At 50.0% G+C, this 19,788-nt stretch overlaps 1 protein-coding gene and 1 long non-coding RNA gene across 2 annotated transcripts in view; one reads left to right on the forward strand and one right to left on the reverse strand.

Moving 5' to 3' along the window:
- Window positions 1-19,788, forward strand: part of TOX2 (TOX high mobility group box family member 2) — a 154,907-nt gene that overhangs the window by 116,965 nt on the left and 18,154 nt on the right. The window contains exons 4-5 of the mRNA XM_053958952.1: window positions 11,157-11,396; window positions 15,657-15,884. Of these exons, the coding sequence (XP_053814927.1) occupies window positions 11,157-11,396; window positions 15,657-15,884 (468 nt within the window). The remainder of the gene's footprint in view (window positions 1-11,156; window positions 11,397-15,656; window positions 15,885-19,788) is intronic.
- Window positions 15,886-19,727, reverse strand: LOC128796905 (uncharacterized). The gene is made up of 2 exons (XR_008433924.1): window positions 19,162-19,727; window positions 15,886-16,605 (listed from the first exon to the last, which is right to left on the reverse strand). It is a non-coding gene; the product is annotated as an uncharacterized LOC128796905 (long non-coding RNA).

The following is a 19,788-nucleotide window of genomic DNA, read 5'->3' on the forward strand; positions in this document are numbered from 1 at the left end:
GAGTGGGGGCAAAAAGGGGGCACTCCTTGCAGCTGTGCAGAGGAGCTGTGGTTTGTGAGCAGATGTGGGATCAGCACTGGGCACCCAACTCTTCCTAATGCTGCAGTGTTTCTTATGGTGCTTGAAGAGTGGGCTGTTAGACTTTGCAATCAAAAAAAAACCTATTAAAATTCATTCACAGAGTTTAATCCCACTGGGATGAGTTTTCTATCTAGTCTTCCCAGTTTCCTGTTGTGTTCTAAAATTGCTTCTTTTTGCCTTCTTCTCCTTCTCCTTTTTTTTTAATGTTCCATGCAATAAAACGTGGACGTCTCTCATTACCTGTGAGTCTATTGCTTTATGTGAATGCAATATCTAAAATGTGTGAAAAGAGCCAGGAGAGACATAAAGCAAAGGGAGGCTGGGAGTGCAGAAAGGCTTCAATCAGCTGCACAAGCCCAGGGAGGGGCAATAAATGCTGGGGGAGATGAGGGCCCCACCGTTGGGATGGGGGAGTGTTTGTGCTGCCGTGGGAGAGATGGGGCCCATGGGAGCTGGAGGTGCTCTTGACAATGTTAGTTTTTATCCTCCTGAGAAGCAAAACACCTGGATTTACACAATCCAGCATCTTCTCCAACCAAAGTGAAGCTCCTTGCTGCCCTGCCAGGCTGGGCACAGATCCGTGGTCATCACCAAGTGTGCCAGGGTGCTCTCCCTGGGGAGCGGGATGGGGAAGGGCCCGGTGTGATCCTGCCCTGGCGAGGACACACAGCAGAGCACACTCTGGCCCTGCCCATGCTGCTTCCACAAAAATTAAATTAAATTATTGGCCTCCAACCCACCTGGAGCAGAACTTTGTTCCATCCCAGCAGTTCAAAGTCTCGTAAGGAGGCTGAGCTGTAACATAGGATGTTAAACATCTAATAACACCAAGGATGTGGCAACCCACCAGGAAAAGAAAGCCCCCCAAGGAATCTCTGTCAAGCTGAAGATGGGAAAAACTTTCTGTCTCTAGTGTTTTCCTGCTTTCCCTTTTGTTTTTTAATGCCTAAGGTTACTGACATGACACCAGACCACTGCTTCTCAGGAGTTTATTTGTGTCTCACATCCTGTCCTTGACCTGTGGGACGGCTTTGCTGGGCAGCTGATGGTGCCATGGAGTGCACAGCTTAGCAGGGTCCTAAATTCCCATTCATGAACAAAAGGGCACCTCAGGCATGTGGCCAGGGACCACCTCTAGCCCCACACCACTTGTGGTGTCTCACCCCAGCCTTGGAAGCAGCAAGTTCTGTTTATAGGGGTACTTACTGCAGAAGGTTTTAACCCTGGCCTCTGACTCCATGTTTCACCAGTGTCTTTGGGATTAAAAGGTGAAAGACAAAAATTAAAGAAAATCTGATGGATAAACAGGTCTGATACTGATAGATATTTTCCCCTTGCTTGGGGTGGTTTTGCCTCACCATTACACCCAAATAAAACAACAAAAATACTCCATGAGACAGTTTGTCTGCTTCTCCATCCACCTGGAGTGTGGAGACAGAAATCCAGATTAAGGAAATTGTTCTGGATAGACTCCAGGGCTGGTGCAGACCCTTCTCATCTCCCAGCACCATCTTGGCCTCCTCATTCCCTCACCTTCACCCATTAAGTTTTTATCATCTGCCCTTTTTGCTTCTATTCCCCTCCACAGCTGGTTCTCCCTGTCTCCAATACACATGTAGGGGCTGTGACAATTTTATTAAGTTTTATACTCCCCATGGGTTATAAAACAGGGGGGTCAGTGTCTGTTGCTGTTTAATTACCTCCCAGTGCCCATTCCAGGGAATTCTGCCCCAGCTTTTGGTGATGGTGTTATGGTGTTCTGCCTGGATGAGCATCAATTCCCTTCCTCTACAAATGGGGTTTGCAAAATCGCTAAATAATGCGTCCAGAAAACAGGCTGGAAATTAATGGGATAGATTATTTGCAAACATGTTCACTGGATTATCAAGCTTGTTCTTTATCTGTAAAATCATGTACTTTAAAAAAAAATGGAGTTTATTGAAGATGTTATTTACAGACAGTTCTCCAGCTGAGAACTGCGGGAGCACCGATGGGCACGGGCACAGCCCAGCTGCACTTCCAGTGCCAGGGGCACCCCTGCTCCTCCAGATCACTGAATCCTGCCATGGTTGGGCTTAGAAGGGACTTCAGACTGTCCACTTGCAGGCCCTGCCATGGCAGGGACACCTGCCATTGTCCCAGCGTTCTCCCAGCGCCATCCAGCCTGGCCTTGGGCACTGCCAGGGATCCAGGGGCAGCCACAGCTGCTCTGGGCACCCTGTGCCAGGGCCTGCCCACCCTCACAGCCAGGAATTCCTTCCCAATATCCCATCCATCCCTGCCCTCTGGCAGTGAGAAGCCGTTCCCCCTTGTCCTGTCCCTCCACCTCTTGTCCCCAGTCCCTCTCCAGCTCTTCTGGAGCCCCTTTGGGCCCTGGAAGGGGCTCTGAGCTCTCCCTGGATCCTTCTCTCCTCCAGGTGAACATTCCCAGCTCTCCCAGCCTGGCTCCAGAGCCAAGAGGCTCCAGCCCTTGGAGCATCTCTGTGTCCTCATGGATCACTCCAGACTCCACATCTTTCCTTACTTTGGGGTCCCCAGAGCTGGGGGCAGCTCTGCAGGTCTCACCAGAGCAGAGGGACAGGACCCCCCCTCTCCTGCTGCCCTCCCCGTGGGATGACCCCAGGATGCAGCTGGGTTTCTGGGCTGCCAGTGCTCATGGGCAGGTCATGTTCAGCTTCTCATCCACCCAAGTCCTCCTCAGAGCTGCTCTCAGTCCATTCCCATATAAACACAACTGGGAGAAGCCCTGGGAGCCTTGTCTTGGGACACTGTGTGGCTTTAAGGTGAAGCTTTATGTTTGAGAGCGTTGCATTTGAAACTGTCAACATTCATTGGAAAGATCACGGTTTTATTTAAAGCACTTAAAGCAGAAAAGTTTCTTTTCTCATATTTGTCTACTCAAGTTCCCTCTAAGCCATCAGGCTGAGCTTGTCTGTACAGAGAACTGACTGAGGAGCTCTGCTAAGGCTGGTATTTAATAATTCCTGGAATACTGGGGAAGCTCTGGGGGACTAGAAAAGAGCTAATGTGCAAATATTTAAAAAGGGAAACAGAACAGCCCTGGTAATTACAGACCTGTCAGTCTGTCATCAATCCTCAGCAAAATAATGGAGTGGCAGATCCAGGCCTCAATTAATAAAGAATTAAGGGAAGGTAATATAATTAATGCCAATCAACATGGGCTGATGGAAAACAAATCTTGTCAAACTAACTTGATATCTTTTTTGATGAGATTACAGGTTTGGGTGATAGAGGTAACAGTGTTAGCATAACACACTTAGACATCTGCAAGACTTTTGACTTGGAAGCACAAAATCGTTGAGGAAGTTGAATAATACAAACCCAGTGTTGCACAGGTTTGGTGGGCTGGATTGTCACTCTGTCTTGCTGGAGGGTTTTTATGTTTCTGCCAAAGGAAACATTAAATAATTGCCAGTGGAGCTGGCAGATGATGGTGCAGGGAGCAGGAAGGTGGCAGAAGGCAGAGATGCAGAGCTTTTGGCATGGCCTGGTAAACTGATCCCCAGTAGATAATGTGTGCTTGGGAAAACAGAATTGCCCCCTTTGCAGGAGCAAAAAAGGCCTTTCAAGGTGAGAACTCCTCTCCTTAGAGAAAGGAGTCTGGAAAAGGGGTGTGAGATGTTTTGGGTGGGAGCTGCTGAGAGAGGTGTGCAAAAAACATCCAGAGCAATGAGCAGGGTGGGGAACATGGAGAGAGGGCAGGGCTCTGTGTCTTTGGCCAGGACAGGAAGGGGTTGATGGTGCTCTGCAAGTGCTCTGGGGAAGGAGAAACTGTGAGAGCCCTCCAGTCTGGCCAGGGCTGGGCTGTGAGCTCCAGATATGTGAGCTCCAGGGCTGTGAGCTCCAGAGTCGTGAGCTCCAGGGCTGTGAGCTCCAGGACTGGCAGCACAGGCTGGCCATGGAGGCTGCATCCTGCTTGTTCCAGGGATCAGCCACAGGGGGATGTGATAAGTGAATCCATCCCCTGGGCAGTTCTGAACCCCCCCTGACAGCGAGGGGTTCCCCACCTCCTTGCCACCCTCCTCTCTCCATCCCCTCCCCGGTGGTGCCCCATGGGCTCACAGAGGTGCTTTAGATCCCCCGTGTCACAGCCACCACAAAAAAAGCAGGAAGGGTCAAGGCTGGTGAAACCGAGGGCTGGGGAAAGCTGTGCCTTCAGACCTGCCCCAGGGCATGTCTGTGTCTCAGAAATGCTTTTTTCAAACCATGGGTGTGGATTCTTCCTCTTTGCTGCCTGGCTCTGAGTTCAGAGATGTTCCTTCAAGATCATGTTTGCAAGCTTGAGTTTGTAAAACCTTTTTTTTCCCATTGTGTTCAGTGAAGACAAACTGTAATTTCAAAACAGATCAAAAAAATTTCTGTGTGCCCAAACGCCCAAAGCTGGCACCAGCAATTCCCATGGGCTCCTGTGCTGCTGCTGGGCCAGCAAAGCCCCCCCATGGCATCCTGGTGGGGATGCAGGTCCCCAGGAGCTGGCAGAGGGGGGCTTGGTTCCTCTGGGAACTGGACACAGCCAGGAGCGAAGTGAAACCACAGCTGAGAATGCCAGTGCACAGAGAAATCCTCTGCCATGTGATAAATGCCCCCCACCTCCTCCAAAATAAATTACTTCCTTTTAAAATCCTTTCCAACTGTTCCCCTCGTGTTCATAATAGGATGATCGGTGGAACCAAAGATGTGGCTGCTACTTTAAAGGATAAATTAGTTTGACTCTTAACTCAATAATTAAAACTGTTATGGCTATGAGCCTGCAGGGATAATGTACTATTATTATAGTCATTTGTTTCAATTAAATGCTTACTGATTTTACAATAGCAGCTGGGCACCTGTGTGAGATAGCTATTACTCTGAACAAGACATCTCAAATTCCAGCAGAAATTTGTCACTGCACTAAAGCATTTTACACAGACCATGAAAGTTTATTAGGAGCAGTTACAAATCGGGAAGAGGAGGGGTGGTAATTGGGGATATATTTTCTTATCAGCTCCCCTCTCTCCTGCTCTCTCTCTTTTTTAAGTAAATCATCTTTAAGTATTTCAGCTGTGGTGATGCGTTTACATTGAAACTTCAATACAGAAAAAGCCTGCTGGGAAAACTTTGCTTCAAAGCTGTTCAGAAGATAATTCTTCTCCCTGGCTGATTGTGATTATAATGGCTTGTTCTTGGGAACAAACCCAAGGAGAGGGAAGCTGTGCTGTGCTTGAGCCTGGTGGCTGCCCCTGGAGTAGCTGCTTGCCTTGCCTGGAAGGCAAGAGGAAGACCCTGGGTGAGGAAGGCTCTGACAGCTCACCTGTGTTAACACCTCCTGTGCTAACTGACCCTGGGAAGGGTGGGAGTCATGGAATCATGGAATGGGTTGGGTTGGAAGGAACCTTAGACACATCTCATTTCAATCCCCTGCCATGGGCAGGGGCACCTGCCACTATCCCAGGGTGCTCCGAGTCCCATCCAGCCTGGCCTTGGACACTTCCAGGGGTCCAGGGGCAGCCACAGCTTCTCTGGGCACCCTGTGTCAGTGCTTAACACCCTCATCATAAAAAGTTTCTTCCACATACCTACTCTGAATCATTCATCTTTTAGTTTAAAACCATCACCCTTTGTCCCTGTCCCACAACAGGCCCTGCTAAAAAGCCTGTCTCCATCTTTCTTATAAGCTCCTTAGGCCCTGGAAGGGGCTCTCAGGTCTCCCTGGACCCTTCTCTTTTCCAGGTGAGCACCCCCAGCTTCTCCAGCCTGTCTCAATAATAACAGAGGTGCTGCAGCCCTTGGAGCATCTCTGTGGCTTCTGCACTCACTCCAGCAGCTCCACATCCTTCTGGTGCTGGGAGCCCCCAGGCTGGGGCAGCTCTGCAGGTGGGGTCTCACCTGAGCGGGGCAGAGGGGCAGAACCCGCCCTGTGCTGCTGCCCACGCTGGGGGATGAGCCCAGGACAGGGCTGGATTTCTGGGCTGCCAATGCCCACTCCCAGTCTCTCATCCCCCAGCACCCCAAGGTCCTTCTCCACATGGAAGCCTGGGGTCTGACAGTGTGACAGTGTGACAGCGTGACAGTGTGACAGCGTGACAGCGTGACAGTGGCCTGCTCATCTTGGCCACTGTCTTTTGCACATCCCTCTTTATCTCAGGGGGCTGCAGTGCAGTGCTGTGTGGCAACCTCCAGCCAGATTTCTCCTTTTGCTGCTCCTTGGCTAACAGCACACGTGGTGTGGCACGGATCCCACCCCGGGATCCCACCCCGGGATCCCACCCAGCACTGCAGCCCAGCCAAGCAGGGCTGGGGCACTTGGAGCATCACTGCTCCAAGGGCAGAGCACACCAGGGGGAACAAGGCAGAACCTCCAGGTTTGTCCTTCTGCCTCCTAAACACGGGGTTTGTTCAGGGTGTGACCGAGACCAAGGAAGGTGAGAGGAGGAGGAGGAGGAGGAGGAGTGTCTGGTTAAGCCCTTTTCTGACCCAGAGATGGGGCAACTGAGAGGTGTTTTAAAAACTTGTATTCTATTTTCAGTCTCATGTGAAGGATGAGACAATATAGATGTTATCATTCACACCATCACAATAAGAAGTTATTTATCAACTATAATATATTATAAGCATTTCTTGGCTTATGATCTTTTGATAATCTAAAATAACTCTATAAATCCTACTACAATATATCTTTTATAATTATATTTCTCTAAATTATCTTTTAAAACTTATTTCTAGTTCTATTTTGCTTTTAACAATATCTATCTTATTCTATAATATTTCTAAGTTAACATTTCTTATCTCAAAGTTTACATACAAATACATACTATATAATCTTTCTATCAAACTTTAAGAATTCTTTACAGATCCATTTCCCACAGAGCAGGAGAAAAATCCCATGGAAGGCAAAGGCAGAGGTGGTTTTCGGGGTGGGACCTGCCTCGAGGCTGCAGCTGGGAGTCAGGATTTAGCAGGAGGTTAAATCCATGACACAGCCATCCCTGCCAGATCCTGGGGCCCGAGCCCCAGCTCTGCTGGATGGTGCCCTACCCCAAGAGCTGCTTTTTACATTAGAATTTTGGGGAACAGTCCACTTGAAGCTAGGCTTGACACATTTGAATCATTATCTGTGTTAGCAGAGCACCCCAGTCCCCAGCTGGGCTCTTCCTCATGGCATTTGTCACTCCTGAATTCCCCCTCCTCCCCAGAAACGAGAACGTGGACCATGTGCTGTTTGTCTGCCTGCTTTTCTCTCCTTCTCTAGATTAGCTGGAGCATTTATGGACCTGATATGCATATTCATTAAAGGAATTGAAATATTGTGGAAAAAAAGAAGCTGTCTTTGAGTTAGCACAGCCTTTGGGAATCTGCTAAGTAAGATGCACTTAATTACTTCAGCTATGACTACATCACATTGCACTCTGGGTTTCCTCTCAGATGCAAAGCATCTTTTCAGCACAGGCTGCAAACCCATCCTGGGTCTTTTGCAGCACCTCGTGGTGAGCTTGTAGTGCTGAATTCCTGGGATGGAGAGGGGATCTGACCTGCCTCTCACAGCCTCTGCTCCTGGGGAAGGAGCTGATCACATTTCTGGTGGATATTTAATTCCACGTGTGTTTCCATCGGGTTCTGTGGGTCTGCTGAGTGCTTTGGGGCAGGGAAAGACACGGGAGAGCCCATGGGCTGGGACTGCATCCCACAGGAGCAGCTTGTTTTCTTTCACACAGCATTCATTGCCTCCTTTCACTTTGGTTTGCTGTGATCACAATTTCATTCATCATTTACTTGCCTAATTAGGCTGTTTGCTGCAGGGAATCATCTCAAAATCCTGCTCCTGGGGGTCTCTCCTTCCTTGGGTCTTTTTTTTGGGGGGGTATCACCTGCCTTGGGTGCCCCTGAAGCAGCTCAGTGTCAGCAGGATGCCGCAGTGGGAAGCAGGAATAACCCTTTCCCTGCCTTGAGTGAGAGCCATCCTCACCCTTAATCCCACTTAAGAAGCTCCAGTGCTGCACACGAACAACTCACCTTCATTTTCACTCCAAATATTTTACAGCTGGAAAACTCAAATGCCTTTTCCACCACTCCTGGGGACACCAGGAGCCGTCACCAGGAGTGCTGGGGAGGTGGCAGCCTGGCGTGTTGCTTCCAAAATTGCATTTAAAAAAAAAATAAATAAAGGGAAGTGGAGAGAAATGCAGTGAGTGCCAAATGGTGGGGGCAGCTCCTGCCTGTCCAGAGTGGTCAGCAGGGTGCATGTGAGGAGCTGTGCATGTCCTGCAGAACCTCCTGGACCGGGGGAGAAGAGATGGAGATGTGGGAAAGGGAGAGAAGGACCAACAATATTCAACTAAAAGCAATTTTTATCATTTTTGGGTTGGGAGGGACCTTTAAAGGCCATCCAGTGCCACCCCCTGCCATGGCAGGGACACCTTTCACCATCCCAGGTTGCTCCAAGCCCCATCCAGTCTGGCCTGGGACACTTCCAGGGACCCAGGGGCAGCCACAGCTGCTCTGGACAATCTGTGCCAGTGTTTTACCACTTCCATTGTAGAAAACTCCTACATTATATCTAACCTAAATCAACCCTCTTTTAGTCTGAAACCATTCTCCCTTGTCCTGTCACCTGAATAAAGGTCCGTCCCCTTCCTTCTTATGGGGTTCCTTTAATGATGTAAAGAAGTTGGGAGGAGGCATCTGGGCTTAAGATATCCTTGGAGAAGAATGTCCCAGGAAAAATGCTGTGTCTCTGCTACTTAGAAGGGTTCTGTGATGGGCTTGTTGTGAGCATGGGGCTTCTGGAGGGGTTCTCTGAGCCAGGCTCAGGTTCCTGGTTTTTTCTACAAATTTTCAGAGGCATTTACAGCATGTGGCCCATATTCATAATTGCACTCCAGGACCTGTTCTGCTCTGATGCATAAATAACATGCACTGTAAAGAAAAATGCGTGATTACATATTTAATGGATAAACGGAGCCGTTGTGGTCCATTGGCCACATAATAAAAGTTTCAAAGAATTGTCTTAATACAGTATTTCCTCAGGAGACTACTGTAGCTGAGACGTGAGCAAGCTATTTTAAATTTTAGAATTTTTTAAGCCACATCTCATAGCCTGCCCCATTTCTCCAACACCCATCTTCTAAACTTTCCCTTCATTTAAATTTAAAATAAGAACAATAAATTATTCTTTTCCTTAGCAGCTGGCAGATCTTCTCCAACATGAAAGGTCTGGATTAAACTGACAAAACCCAAGACAAATGTATGTTTTTTGGCTGGAGTTTGGGAATGGCTGGCTGCTCAGCAGATGGGACCTGTGTCCCTGCCTTGCACGGTCCCTGTCACTGCCTGCCTCACCCAGGCCATTCCCATGACTTTTGCAGATTTGGTTTAAATACAAAAATTGCACCTCTGGTGCCTCCTGTGCTGCCCAAGCCTGGTGTCTGTCTCCATGGCTGCATCATCCTCAATGTCTTTATGACCAGTACAGCCAGAGTAAGGCACACAATAAGGTTTCAAGAGCACATCATAAAGTTTTAAGGGCACACAAAATTTGCCATAGTTAATCTCTATGGCCCTAACCAAAGCATAGTTAAGCTCTGTGCCCCTTTGTCTCTAAGCAAAGCCAGCCCTGCTGCCTCCTTGACACCACCAAAGCCAAGGGCAGCAATTCAGTGTGGCCCCTGAGTCAGCCTCAGTCGTACTCGTGCTTTTGAAATGCAGAAATATATTTAATTCCTGTGAGTTAAATCCTTTCACAATTAATACAGGAAAAGGGCAGATCCAGGGAAAGCTGTTCCCCCTGACACTGCTTCTCTACTGCTGGAGAGTCCAAAGGAGAGCAGAACGTTCTGTCTGTGTAAAGGTGTGGTGTAAAGCTCTTGGTTCCTGACCTGCAGCAGTAAATCTGGGTTTGTGTTTGGATTTATGTCCTCTGAAGCCTATGGAGCCCTCACAGGTCTTCCCTGGGTTTCCTTCTGTGTGTGCTGCTGATGGAGCTGGCAAAGCTCCCCTGGTAACGAGGGGTTGCACCTCAGTGGGCTGATCAGGAGCTCAGGTCTTTAAACTCATGTTAGCATTAATCAGATTAATGTAAAAAGGGAAAAGTCTGGCAAATGTTTCAAGTAGGGTTTGTCTCCCTCCCACTCCAAGGCTGGATGAGGCTGGGCAGGAGCCAAGCTCTACTAGATGAGCAAGGATGGATCCTGGGGGAAAATGGGGTTTTGAGGAAAGTGATTCAAACTGGGAATGGGGTCTTGATGCAGAAGACAGCAGGGTTTGTCCTCATATCTCATCTCATCTCATCTCATCTCATCTCATCTCATCTCAATCTCATCATCATCTCAATTTGCTTCTTGGTGTAGAGGGGCTGGACCTGCTGAAATGAGTCCAGAGGAGGCCATGAAGATGTTCCAAAAACTGGATCTCCTCTGCTCTGAGCCAGGCTGGGAGAGCTGGGGATGTTCACCTGGAGAAGAGAAGGCTCTAGGGAAACATCAGAGCTCCTTCCAGTGCCTAAAGAGGCTCCAGGAGAGCTGGAGAGGGACTGGGGACAAGAGCCTGGAGTGACAAGACAAGGGGGAATGATTTTAAGTTATAGGAGGGTAGGTTTAGATGGGATATTAGGAAGAAATTCTTCCCTGAGAGGGTGGGCAGGCCCTGGCACAGGGTGTCCAGAGCAGCTGTGGCCGCCCCTGGATCCCTGGCAGTGCCCAAGGCCAGGTGGGATGAGGCTTGGAGGAGCTTTTCTTCTCCTGGTGATTTTGCCATAAATCACTTGTTTATGAACCCTCTTTTCAGACCCCTGATAGTTGCCAGCCACCAGTGGTCCCTGAGGCAGGCAGGGGCACCTTCTGGGCACACAGCCCCACACACAAAGCTGATTTAGCACCTCTCTGTCGGGCTCATGGGCACAGCAAGGGGTGCACAGTGCTCAGCTCTCACCTCACTTGGAAGCGAGCTCAAGGAAGACTTTCCCAGCCGTGTAGAACAATTTAAACAACAAATCAGCCTTAAAGCGATTTGGCGGTATGGCAAATAGATGAATGAATGAGGGAATGAATTTTGTAGTGACAAGTGATCTCCTCCTCCCTCAGATCCAGGAGATGGTGCACTCAGATGCCGCGTCCTACGAGTCCAACCGCCAAGTGCCGCTGCTCAACCGGCCCGGCATGCTGGGCGGCCCCATGGGTGCCCTCAGCCAGTCCCAGCTCATCTCCCAGATGGGCATCCGGAGTGGGGTGACCCACGGCTCCCCCTCGCCCCCGGGAAGCAAGTCTGCCACCCCATCTCCCTCCAGTTCCACTCAGGAAGAGGAGACCGAGTCGCATTACAAGGTACGTGAGGTCGCGCCGGGTTTGGTGCTTTTCAGGGAGGGGTAAATGGTGCTAAATAAAACCACAGACTTCTGGTCTTATTCTGACATTTATAGTGGGAGACTTTCCCAAGGATGAGGGCGCTGCTCCCAGCCTAGGGTGAGGTCCAGCATGGCAGGCTGGCACTCACACAGCAGGGTTGGAGGTCAGAGTTGTTCTTCTGCCTCCACATTTGACCAGTTCCATCAGGCCACAGAATTTCCTGGGATGATGATTACGATGAGCAAAGCAGCTTCAGGGCTAAGAGTCTGCAAAAGCTTGGAGTTAAATTAGATTTCTGGTGGTGGGGAGAGAAGACTGAAACAGGGAAGGAAAAAACTCCTGGTGGGATTTAACTGAGCTCATTGCACATGGCTTGCTAAGGAAAACAAACAGGAATTCAAAGAATCTTCTGTCTTTTAGTTCACCGAGGTGGTGTTTTAAGTAGTCAGCAGTGTCCCAAAGGGTCTCTACAGCCAACACTGCTGCTGAGTGTGGCACCAACAAACCCAAGGAATTCCTGGGGGTTTGGGCACATCTTGGTTGTTGTCCCTCTCTCTCTAAGTGCACCAGCAAAGCCAAACAACACGTGCCATGTTCCAGGAATCTGTGGCTGCTATTTGCTGAGGGCAAGCTGCAGCAATCACAGTGCCTCTGTGACTGCAGGTGAATTGCTGGGCTCCCTGGGGACTTTGATTAAAGCCTTCCATGGAAAACTTTCTCCTGGAAGGCACTGATATTGTAACCTCGTCCCACCCAAATAGACTGTTGTGACAGGGTTTGAATGTATAACCAGAGCAGCAAACAGTGCACGGGCTGGAAAACTAAGAAAATGATAGGACTGAGCAAAAACCTTTCCCTCTTCATGGAAACCCAGGAAAATGGATTCCCATCAGTCCCGTAGTTTTTCATCCATTGGCAGATTTCACTTCAGATTGGGACATTTCAAAGTAGAGTGTTCATGTGGATGGAAACACAGCTTCAGTGGATAAAACTGCAAAAAGCAGGGATACATGAGGTTAAAAACAAATGGAAATTCCAAGCTCTGTGATTCCATGTTCAGGGGACACCATGGGAGGGGTTGTGCTGCTGGATCCCACAGTCTGCCATCTCCCAAAGCCTGCGTCACAGAGCTCCAGGCTCTGTGCACCTGAGAGCTGAAATCTTTCATGTCAGGGGAAAATGAGTTTCAGTTTAGTGACACACCAGGTTCTGTCTCTCTGCCTCCACCAGCATCACCCAGCTTTCCTGTCAGCCACCCAGGAGTGCCTGAGCAGGACACAGCTTTGGGGTCGGATCTTCTGTTTTCTTGAGCCAGCGGTACCCATGGGGTAGGAAATGTGGAGATGTCCAGATGATGACAGCTTGCAGAGATTAGAATTTTTCCTAATCCTCAAGGCAATCCCTCTCATTGTTCCACCCTGTAAACCCCCCAAACAGGTGAGAGTAATGTTTGAGGGAGGAGGAGATGCTGAGTGGGAGGAAAGCAGCAGATCCATGCCGTGGCCTGCAGGTTTCTGTTTGCTTTCTCTGTCTGCACAGCTGCTGCCTTCACCCATCAGTCACTTTTTCATGTGACCATTAAGGCCTTTTCTGCAACAAGTCATCAAAACAACACCTAACAAGCAGAAATTAATCTTGTGAGCTAGAAGGTCACAGGTTAAAGAAATGAGTCTGATGCCAGCAGGTCCTTCAGGTCATCTGAGCCAGGGAGCTTTTGAATTTCAGAGGTCTCTGAGCCTCACTGGTGTATTTACCTGTTCCATAGTTTGGGGGGTGGGTGCACATGAACGGGAGGGACAGGTGGGTACAGCCCAAATTCCAGCTGGATTAGTGGCCACTCTCCATATTAAAATCACAGTGTCCATGAGGTTTCAGCTCTTCCTGGGTTCAACATCTAAGAAGGCACCAAGTTTCTGGGATCACATCATTGCCCCAGTCCACATCTGCCACCAAACAGACCTTCTGCTCTCTCTCCAGGGCAGGTCCAATGCCAGTGGCCACCATGGGCAGGTGGCCATGCTCTTCATCCCCCTGCCCAGCCTCCCTGGTCCCTCTGACCATGGGGATGACCCTTGGCAGTGCAGATGCTCCGGAGCAGCAAGGCACTGGCTCACGGGGGGTTGACTTTAGCCATGAACATGGTTTGGGTTGGTCAAAACTCTTCTGAGGTCCAAGCCCAGGCTGTTGTCTCATCCCACGTGTGTCACACCTGGAAAACCCCATGAATACCAAATCCTGCTCTGCTCCCTGCTGCTCTTTTCCTTAAATCCCATGTGCTCTTTGGTGCTGCCTGAGCTGTAAATGCAGCTGAGGTTGTGCTGCTGCTGTTCCAGCTCCTTGGCTTGGTCAGTGGCTGTGTGGGAGCAGGTTCCCCACAGCACTCCACTGAATCAAAAGGGATCACAGTTAGTTAAAATACCATCTCACTTCCTAATGGGCTCAAACCCTGTCATGCATTTTTTTTTCCCCTCCTAATAAGCTGGCCTTTCACCTCCAGGCCTCCCATTCAAGACCAATTGGGCAATTTTAAATTAAATGCAATTTTTGTGGTCTCTCTGCTCATTCACTAATGGTCACTGTCTGTTTGACAAATGTCACTGCGCTGATACTGAAATTAATGATCAGTCAAGAGCTACAGAGTGGAGAGCAGGAACACTGCTGCCCTTTTCCTCCCTGTGCCTGGCCTCTGCCAGCTGAAGGGAAGCCTCTTAAATCTTGGCACTGCCAAGCACATGCTCAAATTGACCAATCCATCAGGAGAAGAGGCTGTTTGTCCCCAGCTCAGCTGGAGGCAGTGTTTTCTTAAGATCTTGATGTTTAGAGCCGTGTCTTTCCAGTAATTCAACAACCTGTGCAGCTGATGGTAGTGCCTTGAGCTCAGGGCCTGCAGGTGGAGGGGCTGGTCTCCTGTTTGCCCTCAAGGATGCAGAGATCCAGCCAGTGCTTCATTCTCTGCCATCTGGTGTATTTAGGTTTTCCTTCACTACAAAATAAGGGTAATGGTGCTTCCCTGTAGTGTGAGCTTTCACTGGCCATAGTTAATGCCAGCTGAGAGCTTTGATGGGTATCTAAGTGTTTACCAGGGGTCTTTTCCTTTGCACATCCTTCTGTGGAAGCTTCTGCAGTCCTCTGTATTCACAGAATCATAGAATATCATGAGTTGGACCCAGAGGATCACCCAGCCCAGCCCCATCCCTGCACAGACACCCCAACAACCCCACCCTGGGCACCCCTGGCAGCGCTGTGCCAACGCTCCTGGAGCTCTGGCAGCCTCGGGGCCGTGCCCATCCCCTGGGGAGCCTGGGCACTGCCAGCACCTTCTGAGGGAAGAGCCTTTTCCTAACACGCTGCACAGGGCATCCCAAGGGAGGCTGATACAGGATCTTCTTTCCATGCTGCCTTCAGTGGAAGCATCCCCGTTTCCAGCCTTGCTGTTTCACTCCCCAGCCCAATGGCAGCAACCCTGCTGGGCAGCCACAAAGGGCAGCTCCTGTTCCCTGTGCCCTGCTGCCCTGAGCTCCAACACCCACTGGGCACTGAGTGTGGACACAGCCATTCCTGGTCACCCAGTGGTACCCAGATCCGTCAGAGGGGTGAACAGCATGGGCAAAGCAGTTAATTGGGGTGATTACAATAGTTCAGTTCCTGGAGATCCTTCTGGATAGGGGTACATATATGTTAGCAGGATGGAGCAATTTTTGGATGGCCCCGGTGTGATGTTTTGGATGCTGGTGTTGCTTGGTCAGTGCTCAGAACCCTGCTGGAATGGGGAGGGGAGGCAAGTCAGCAGCAGATGCAAAGGGGGCTTAGTGGGGTGGAAATCAGAAACCATGTGGAAGCCAAGTTTGGAAAATTCATGGACTGCTAAAGCAATCTAGCTGGGAAGCAAGGTATGTGGAGAGGTTCCAGAAAAGGATCAAGGAGTGAGTGTGCTGGGGAGGAGGGTGGGGAAGGAGAGTGACTGAGGACTGGAAAGCCCCAGATTTGGAGCAGGGACAAAGGGATGAACCCAAGCTATGAGCTGGTCTGAGAGGAGGCACCAAAGCAGGCTCAGACCAGTTTGTGCAATGATCCAAGAGGGTCCTGGGGGACAAAGAGACCCCCAGGGCTGCTGCCCCCTCTCCTCACTGGGACGTCTCCACTTCCCATTCCCTCTCTCATCTCCTTGGCTCAGTAGCCGTAGCAGGGGCTGGTAGCAGACCTTAGCTGACTGCTAAACTTCATCTCTTGGTTTTGCAGGCTACTGGAGAGAAAAGACCCTCAACAGACCTGGGCAAAAAGCCCAAAAGCCAAAAGAAGAAGAAAAAGAAGGACCCCAATGAGCCCCAGAAGCCCGTGTCAGCCTATGCCCTGTTTTTCAGAGACACACAAGCAGCCATCAAAGGGCAAAACCCCAACGCCACCTTCGGGGACGTGTCGAAAATCGTGGCATCGATGTGGGACAGCTTGGGAGAAGAACAAAAGCAAGTGAGTTACTGAGTTATTTATTTTTGTCTTTCAGCTGTTGAAACGTGTATTTCCACGGTGCAGGCATGCTCAGGGCATGGCCAGGGGCTTCCACAGGCTGAAGTGCAGGACCAGAAGCTGTTTTTAGGAGCAGTGCTGAAGTGCCCACTGTGCAAAATTGCTGTTGTTGCGTGGGGAAGAGCAAATTTTTATGACAACTAATTACTCTTGATAAGCTCATACTCTGCACAGCCATCAGTGGCCTTTCCCTGACGTGGGGTTTTACAGCTTGAGACGAGAGATGGGTTTGGATTTGCTTATTTATTTACAAGGAGTGACAGCCAACCGGCTGAACACTATTAACTCCCTGTGCTGCTGCCTTCAAACCCAACGTTCAGGCTTTAAAGGCTTCAGAAGGAGATGTCTGAAGTGGCCTCACAGAGGAAACCTTGCTGCCCCAAAGCTGTCAGCCACTTTCCGTCTGCTTCACGTGGAGAATTCCAGCTCCTACTTTCCCTCTTTGGCTGCTGCTGAGTCAGTTCCAAAAGCCTGTAATTGCTCGTTGCCTATGGAGAGAACCCCGGGGAACACTTCCCGTAGCAAGGATGGCTGTTTATCAGGCAGAGTGAGATCTGACACGGTGTGTGATGTGTCCTGGACCAAACAGGCTGGGAGCATTTCTCCTGGAGCCTGGCCACAGCTCCAGCTGGGCATCCATGGCCAGCACTGGAAGCAGCTTCATCTGGGGAGAGAGCAGCAGGGAGGGAGAAAGGCATTTAACTGGGAGTTATGCTGGGAAAGAACCTTGATTTCCACCCCACACTGAGTCAGGAGTAAGAGCAGAGGATCTTCAGGGATGAAAGCTCTTTTGCTGCTCCCTTTTCTCCTCTTTGGGTGGATCACTGCAGGATCATGCAGGCAGCAATTCCACATCTGAAGAGGGGAGGAAGGCCAGGAGGTTGACCCCAGCCCCGGGAGGCTGCAGGATAGGGGCTTGGTTTTTGCTGTTGCTTCAGGGTGTGGGAGGTTCAGGAGTGCGGAAAAGCCTTGTGTCACCTGTTTCTCCTGCTTGCATCCCCCCAGAATCTCAGGCTGCCCCTCCTTTACTGCACCTGGTTACAAATACCACCACAGCTCGGGCACTGAGCGTGGCTCAGAGTGGAAGCGCTGCTGCGACCCTGACTCAGCGCAGTGCAAACGCTCAGCTCTTAATTAACAGCAGGGATTAAACCAGCCCGTTTATCTTCCCTGCTAACTCTCCCTCCTCCTGCTCTTTCATGAGCTCGCAGCAGCCTCCCGTCTCTTTACACACGCTTTCTAAGTGGCTCCATTTCTCCCTCTGTAATTGATTTAATTAAGTCATTTGTTCCTTGTCTGAATGCTTAAATATTAACTTCCTGGCTTTGTCTCCAGCTGGATACTTCTCTCCCACAACAGTTACCTCTCTGCCCGGGACTCTGGCTGGAGGGACACGATTTCTCTTTGGCTCTGGGAGCCTGTGGCTGGTTTGTGTGATGTGGCACGTTCACTCTGGAAGTGTCTGGCTGGAGAAGAGTTCATTTAGCCCCTGCTTGCTTTCCTCTGCCAACATCCCCAGTGAAGCTTTTTTTAGATTCATGAGGCAATGCAATGAAAAGGGAAAAAGGAAAAGAAAATTCTAAAATGCCTTTAATATGTGAAAACAAGTGCCTGGGCTGTCCTGTAGGTGTTTCCTGCCTGGGGCTGCAGGATGTGGTGCTCACATTCCCTGCGAAGGCAAGCAGGAATGCCAAGGGCTCTCCTGGCACATCTGGAGAGAGGATGGAGTCCGAGCAGCACAGCCAAGCGTCACTGGCCAAAATCCTGCTGCAACCTGGGGGTCCAGCCTGCCACAAGGCTGCACCAGCCCATCAGCAGGCAGGATTGTGCTCTGGGAAGGGGTGGAAAAGCTGGAGAAGGGAAGTGTTTCATCAGGGACACTGCTTTTAGCTTTGTGGACAACAGTGACTTCATGCCCTCACTGCAGAAAGCAGTGCAGAAGACAACCTGGGGAAAAGCCAACACCGAGGTGGCACAGCAGGCAAACAAAAGCCAGATCTGGGTATTTTGGCTAAATTATGACCAAAGTTTTAATTAGAGAACAGTTCCCCTCTTCCTGGCTTGAGAAAGGGTGGATGTGAGGCTGTAGGATCTGCTCTGGAGCTGATCCCACACTTGGATCCCCAGAGCTGCAGAGCCCAGCCCCACTGTGTTACTGAGCAGTTCTTTACATCCCTGGAGTTTCACAAAACTTATCCCAAACCCTCCAGGGTGCCACTCCTGGGGGTGTTTTTGTTCCCACCTTGTGGGAAAGCAGCAGGGAGGGGGTTCCAGGGGAGCAGGTCCATAAACCCAGGGCATTTTGTGTGTGCCTCCCATGACACATTCCTGCTATGCCTGCCCCGTGTCCATCCACCCCCCAGCTCCATCCTGCGCACACAGGGTGCACAGAGGTGGGGTGGCCCCCGTGCCAGGGCCAAAGGGCTGAGGGAAGCCCAGTGCTGGTGGCTTGTAGCCATGCCAGACAGGGAAGGGTGGTCCTGTGTGCCCTCCAGAGCCCCAGCCCCTCTCCACAAACACCTCCTGGAGCATTTCTGCTGGCAGCAGTGACATGCCAGCCCTTTGCTAAGTAGTCCTGACTGGCACACAGAGGGTTAATCCTCTGCCATTTGTGCTGCTAATGATTATATGCACTGTAATATCAAAGCTGGAGCTATTTATTTGCCATTGAGCAGGTGCTGCTGCTCCCACAAAGCAAATTTGCTTTCTCCTCCTGATGAAACAAGGAAAATAAAGGTTGCTCACGTCCCATTTCAGATATGTTTTTTTTCCCTGTGCACCAGCTGAAAGACAAACACAGAGAGGGAACCAGAATGCATATTATGCAAGAAACCATATAATCTAGCAGCATCTTTGATTTGGCTGCTGCTGTCACAGACATGCATTTCACAGAGAGGCTTTTTTCTCCCCCCTTTCTTTTGTTCTTACTGGTTTATCATTTGTGGCTTTGTCATTTTGTTCCTTCTTCTTCTTCTCTTCTCAGCCTCTTCACAATGAATCTTCATTTTCCCTCTGACACACTTGTATCTAAATTTCCTTATTTCCTGCCTTTTTTTATTTATATCTGTTGCCTGGTGATTTGATCATGCTGTGGAATACAGGATTAGCAATCTCCGTGTCCTTGGGTACTGCTCAAGGACACCTGTTCGGCAAAGCACCATTTTCTTCCCCATTTTAACCCCTTCCAGTGTGGCTGCAGAATAGGAATAAATAACAATACCTTAAATATCCCCAGTGCCGCGTTAGCAGGACGTTGTAATCTTCATTCTTCAACAGCTGGCAAGGCCCTTCCTAAGGAGCTTACATGGGAATCTGAAGAATGTGACTCGAGGAAAAAAAAGAAAAAGAATACATCCTCTTTGAACTTTGCAAATAGTTTAGCAGCTGTTCCTGTAGAGATAGCTTCGACTTTGCTGCAGAGTGAAATGCTAATTCAGCCATTAGCATCCAATGGGGTACCTGTCAGCGGAATCCGCCCGCAGCTCCAGGTCCCAGCTCCAGAATCCCGTGCCTCGGTGGGAGTTTTTTTCCATTAGCAGATCTCAAGCAGCGTTCCCCAGCAAGGTTTAAAAGGGCTGCCTGATTTGACAGAAATTAGAAGAAACTGAGCGCTAGATTGGAGCCAGCTCTGCTGATTCCCTTGGAGGATTTTCCCCTGGCACGGACAGCCTGGTCTGTGCCACCCACAGCCCCTCCTCTGTTTCCACAGGGCCACCATGGGCCAGATCTGCTCAAGAGCAGGTGCCAGCAGCCCTGGTGACTGCCCTCCTTCAGGGGGATTTCCTGGGCATGATAAGCCTGGAGACTCTCCAGAGAAGTCGCTGGTGGGATTCACTCTCCTCTGCCA

The sequence above is a fragment of the Vidua chalybeata genome, chromosome 17 (genome assembly GCF_026979565.1).
Source record: "Vidua chalybeata isolate OUT-0048 chromosome 17, bVidCha1 merged haplotype, whole genome shotgun sequence".
Taxonomy (NCBI): Eukaryota; Metazoa; Chordata; class Aves; order Passeriformes; family Viduidae; genus Vidua; species Vidua chalybeata.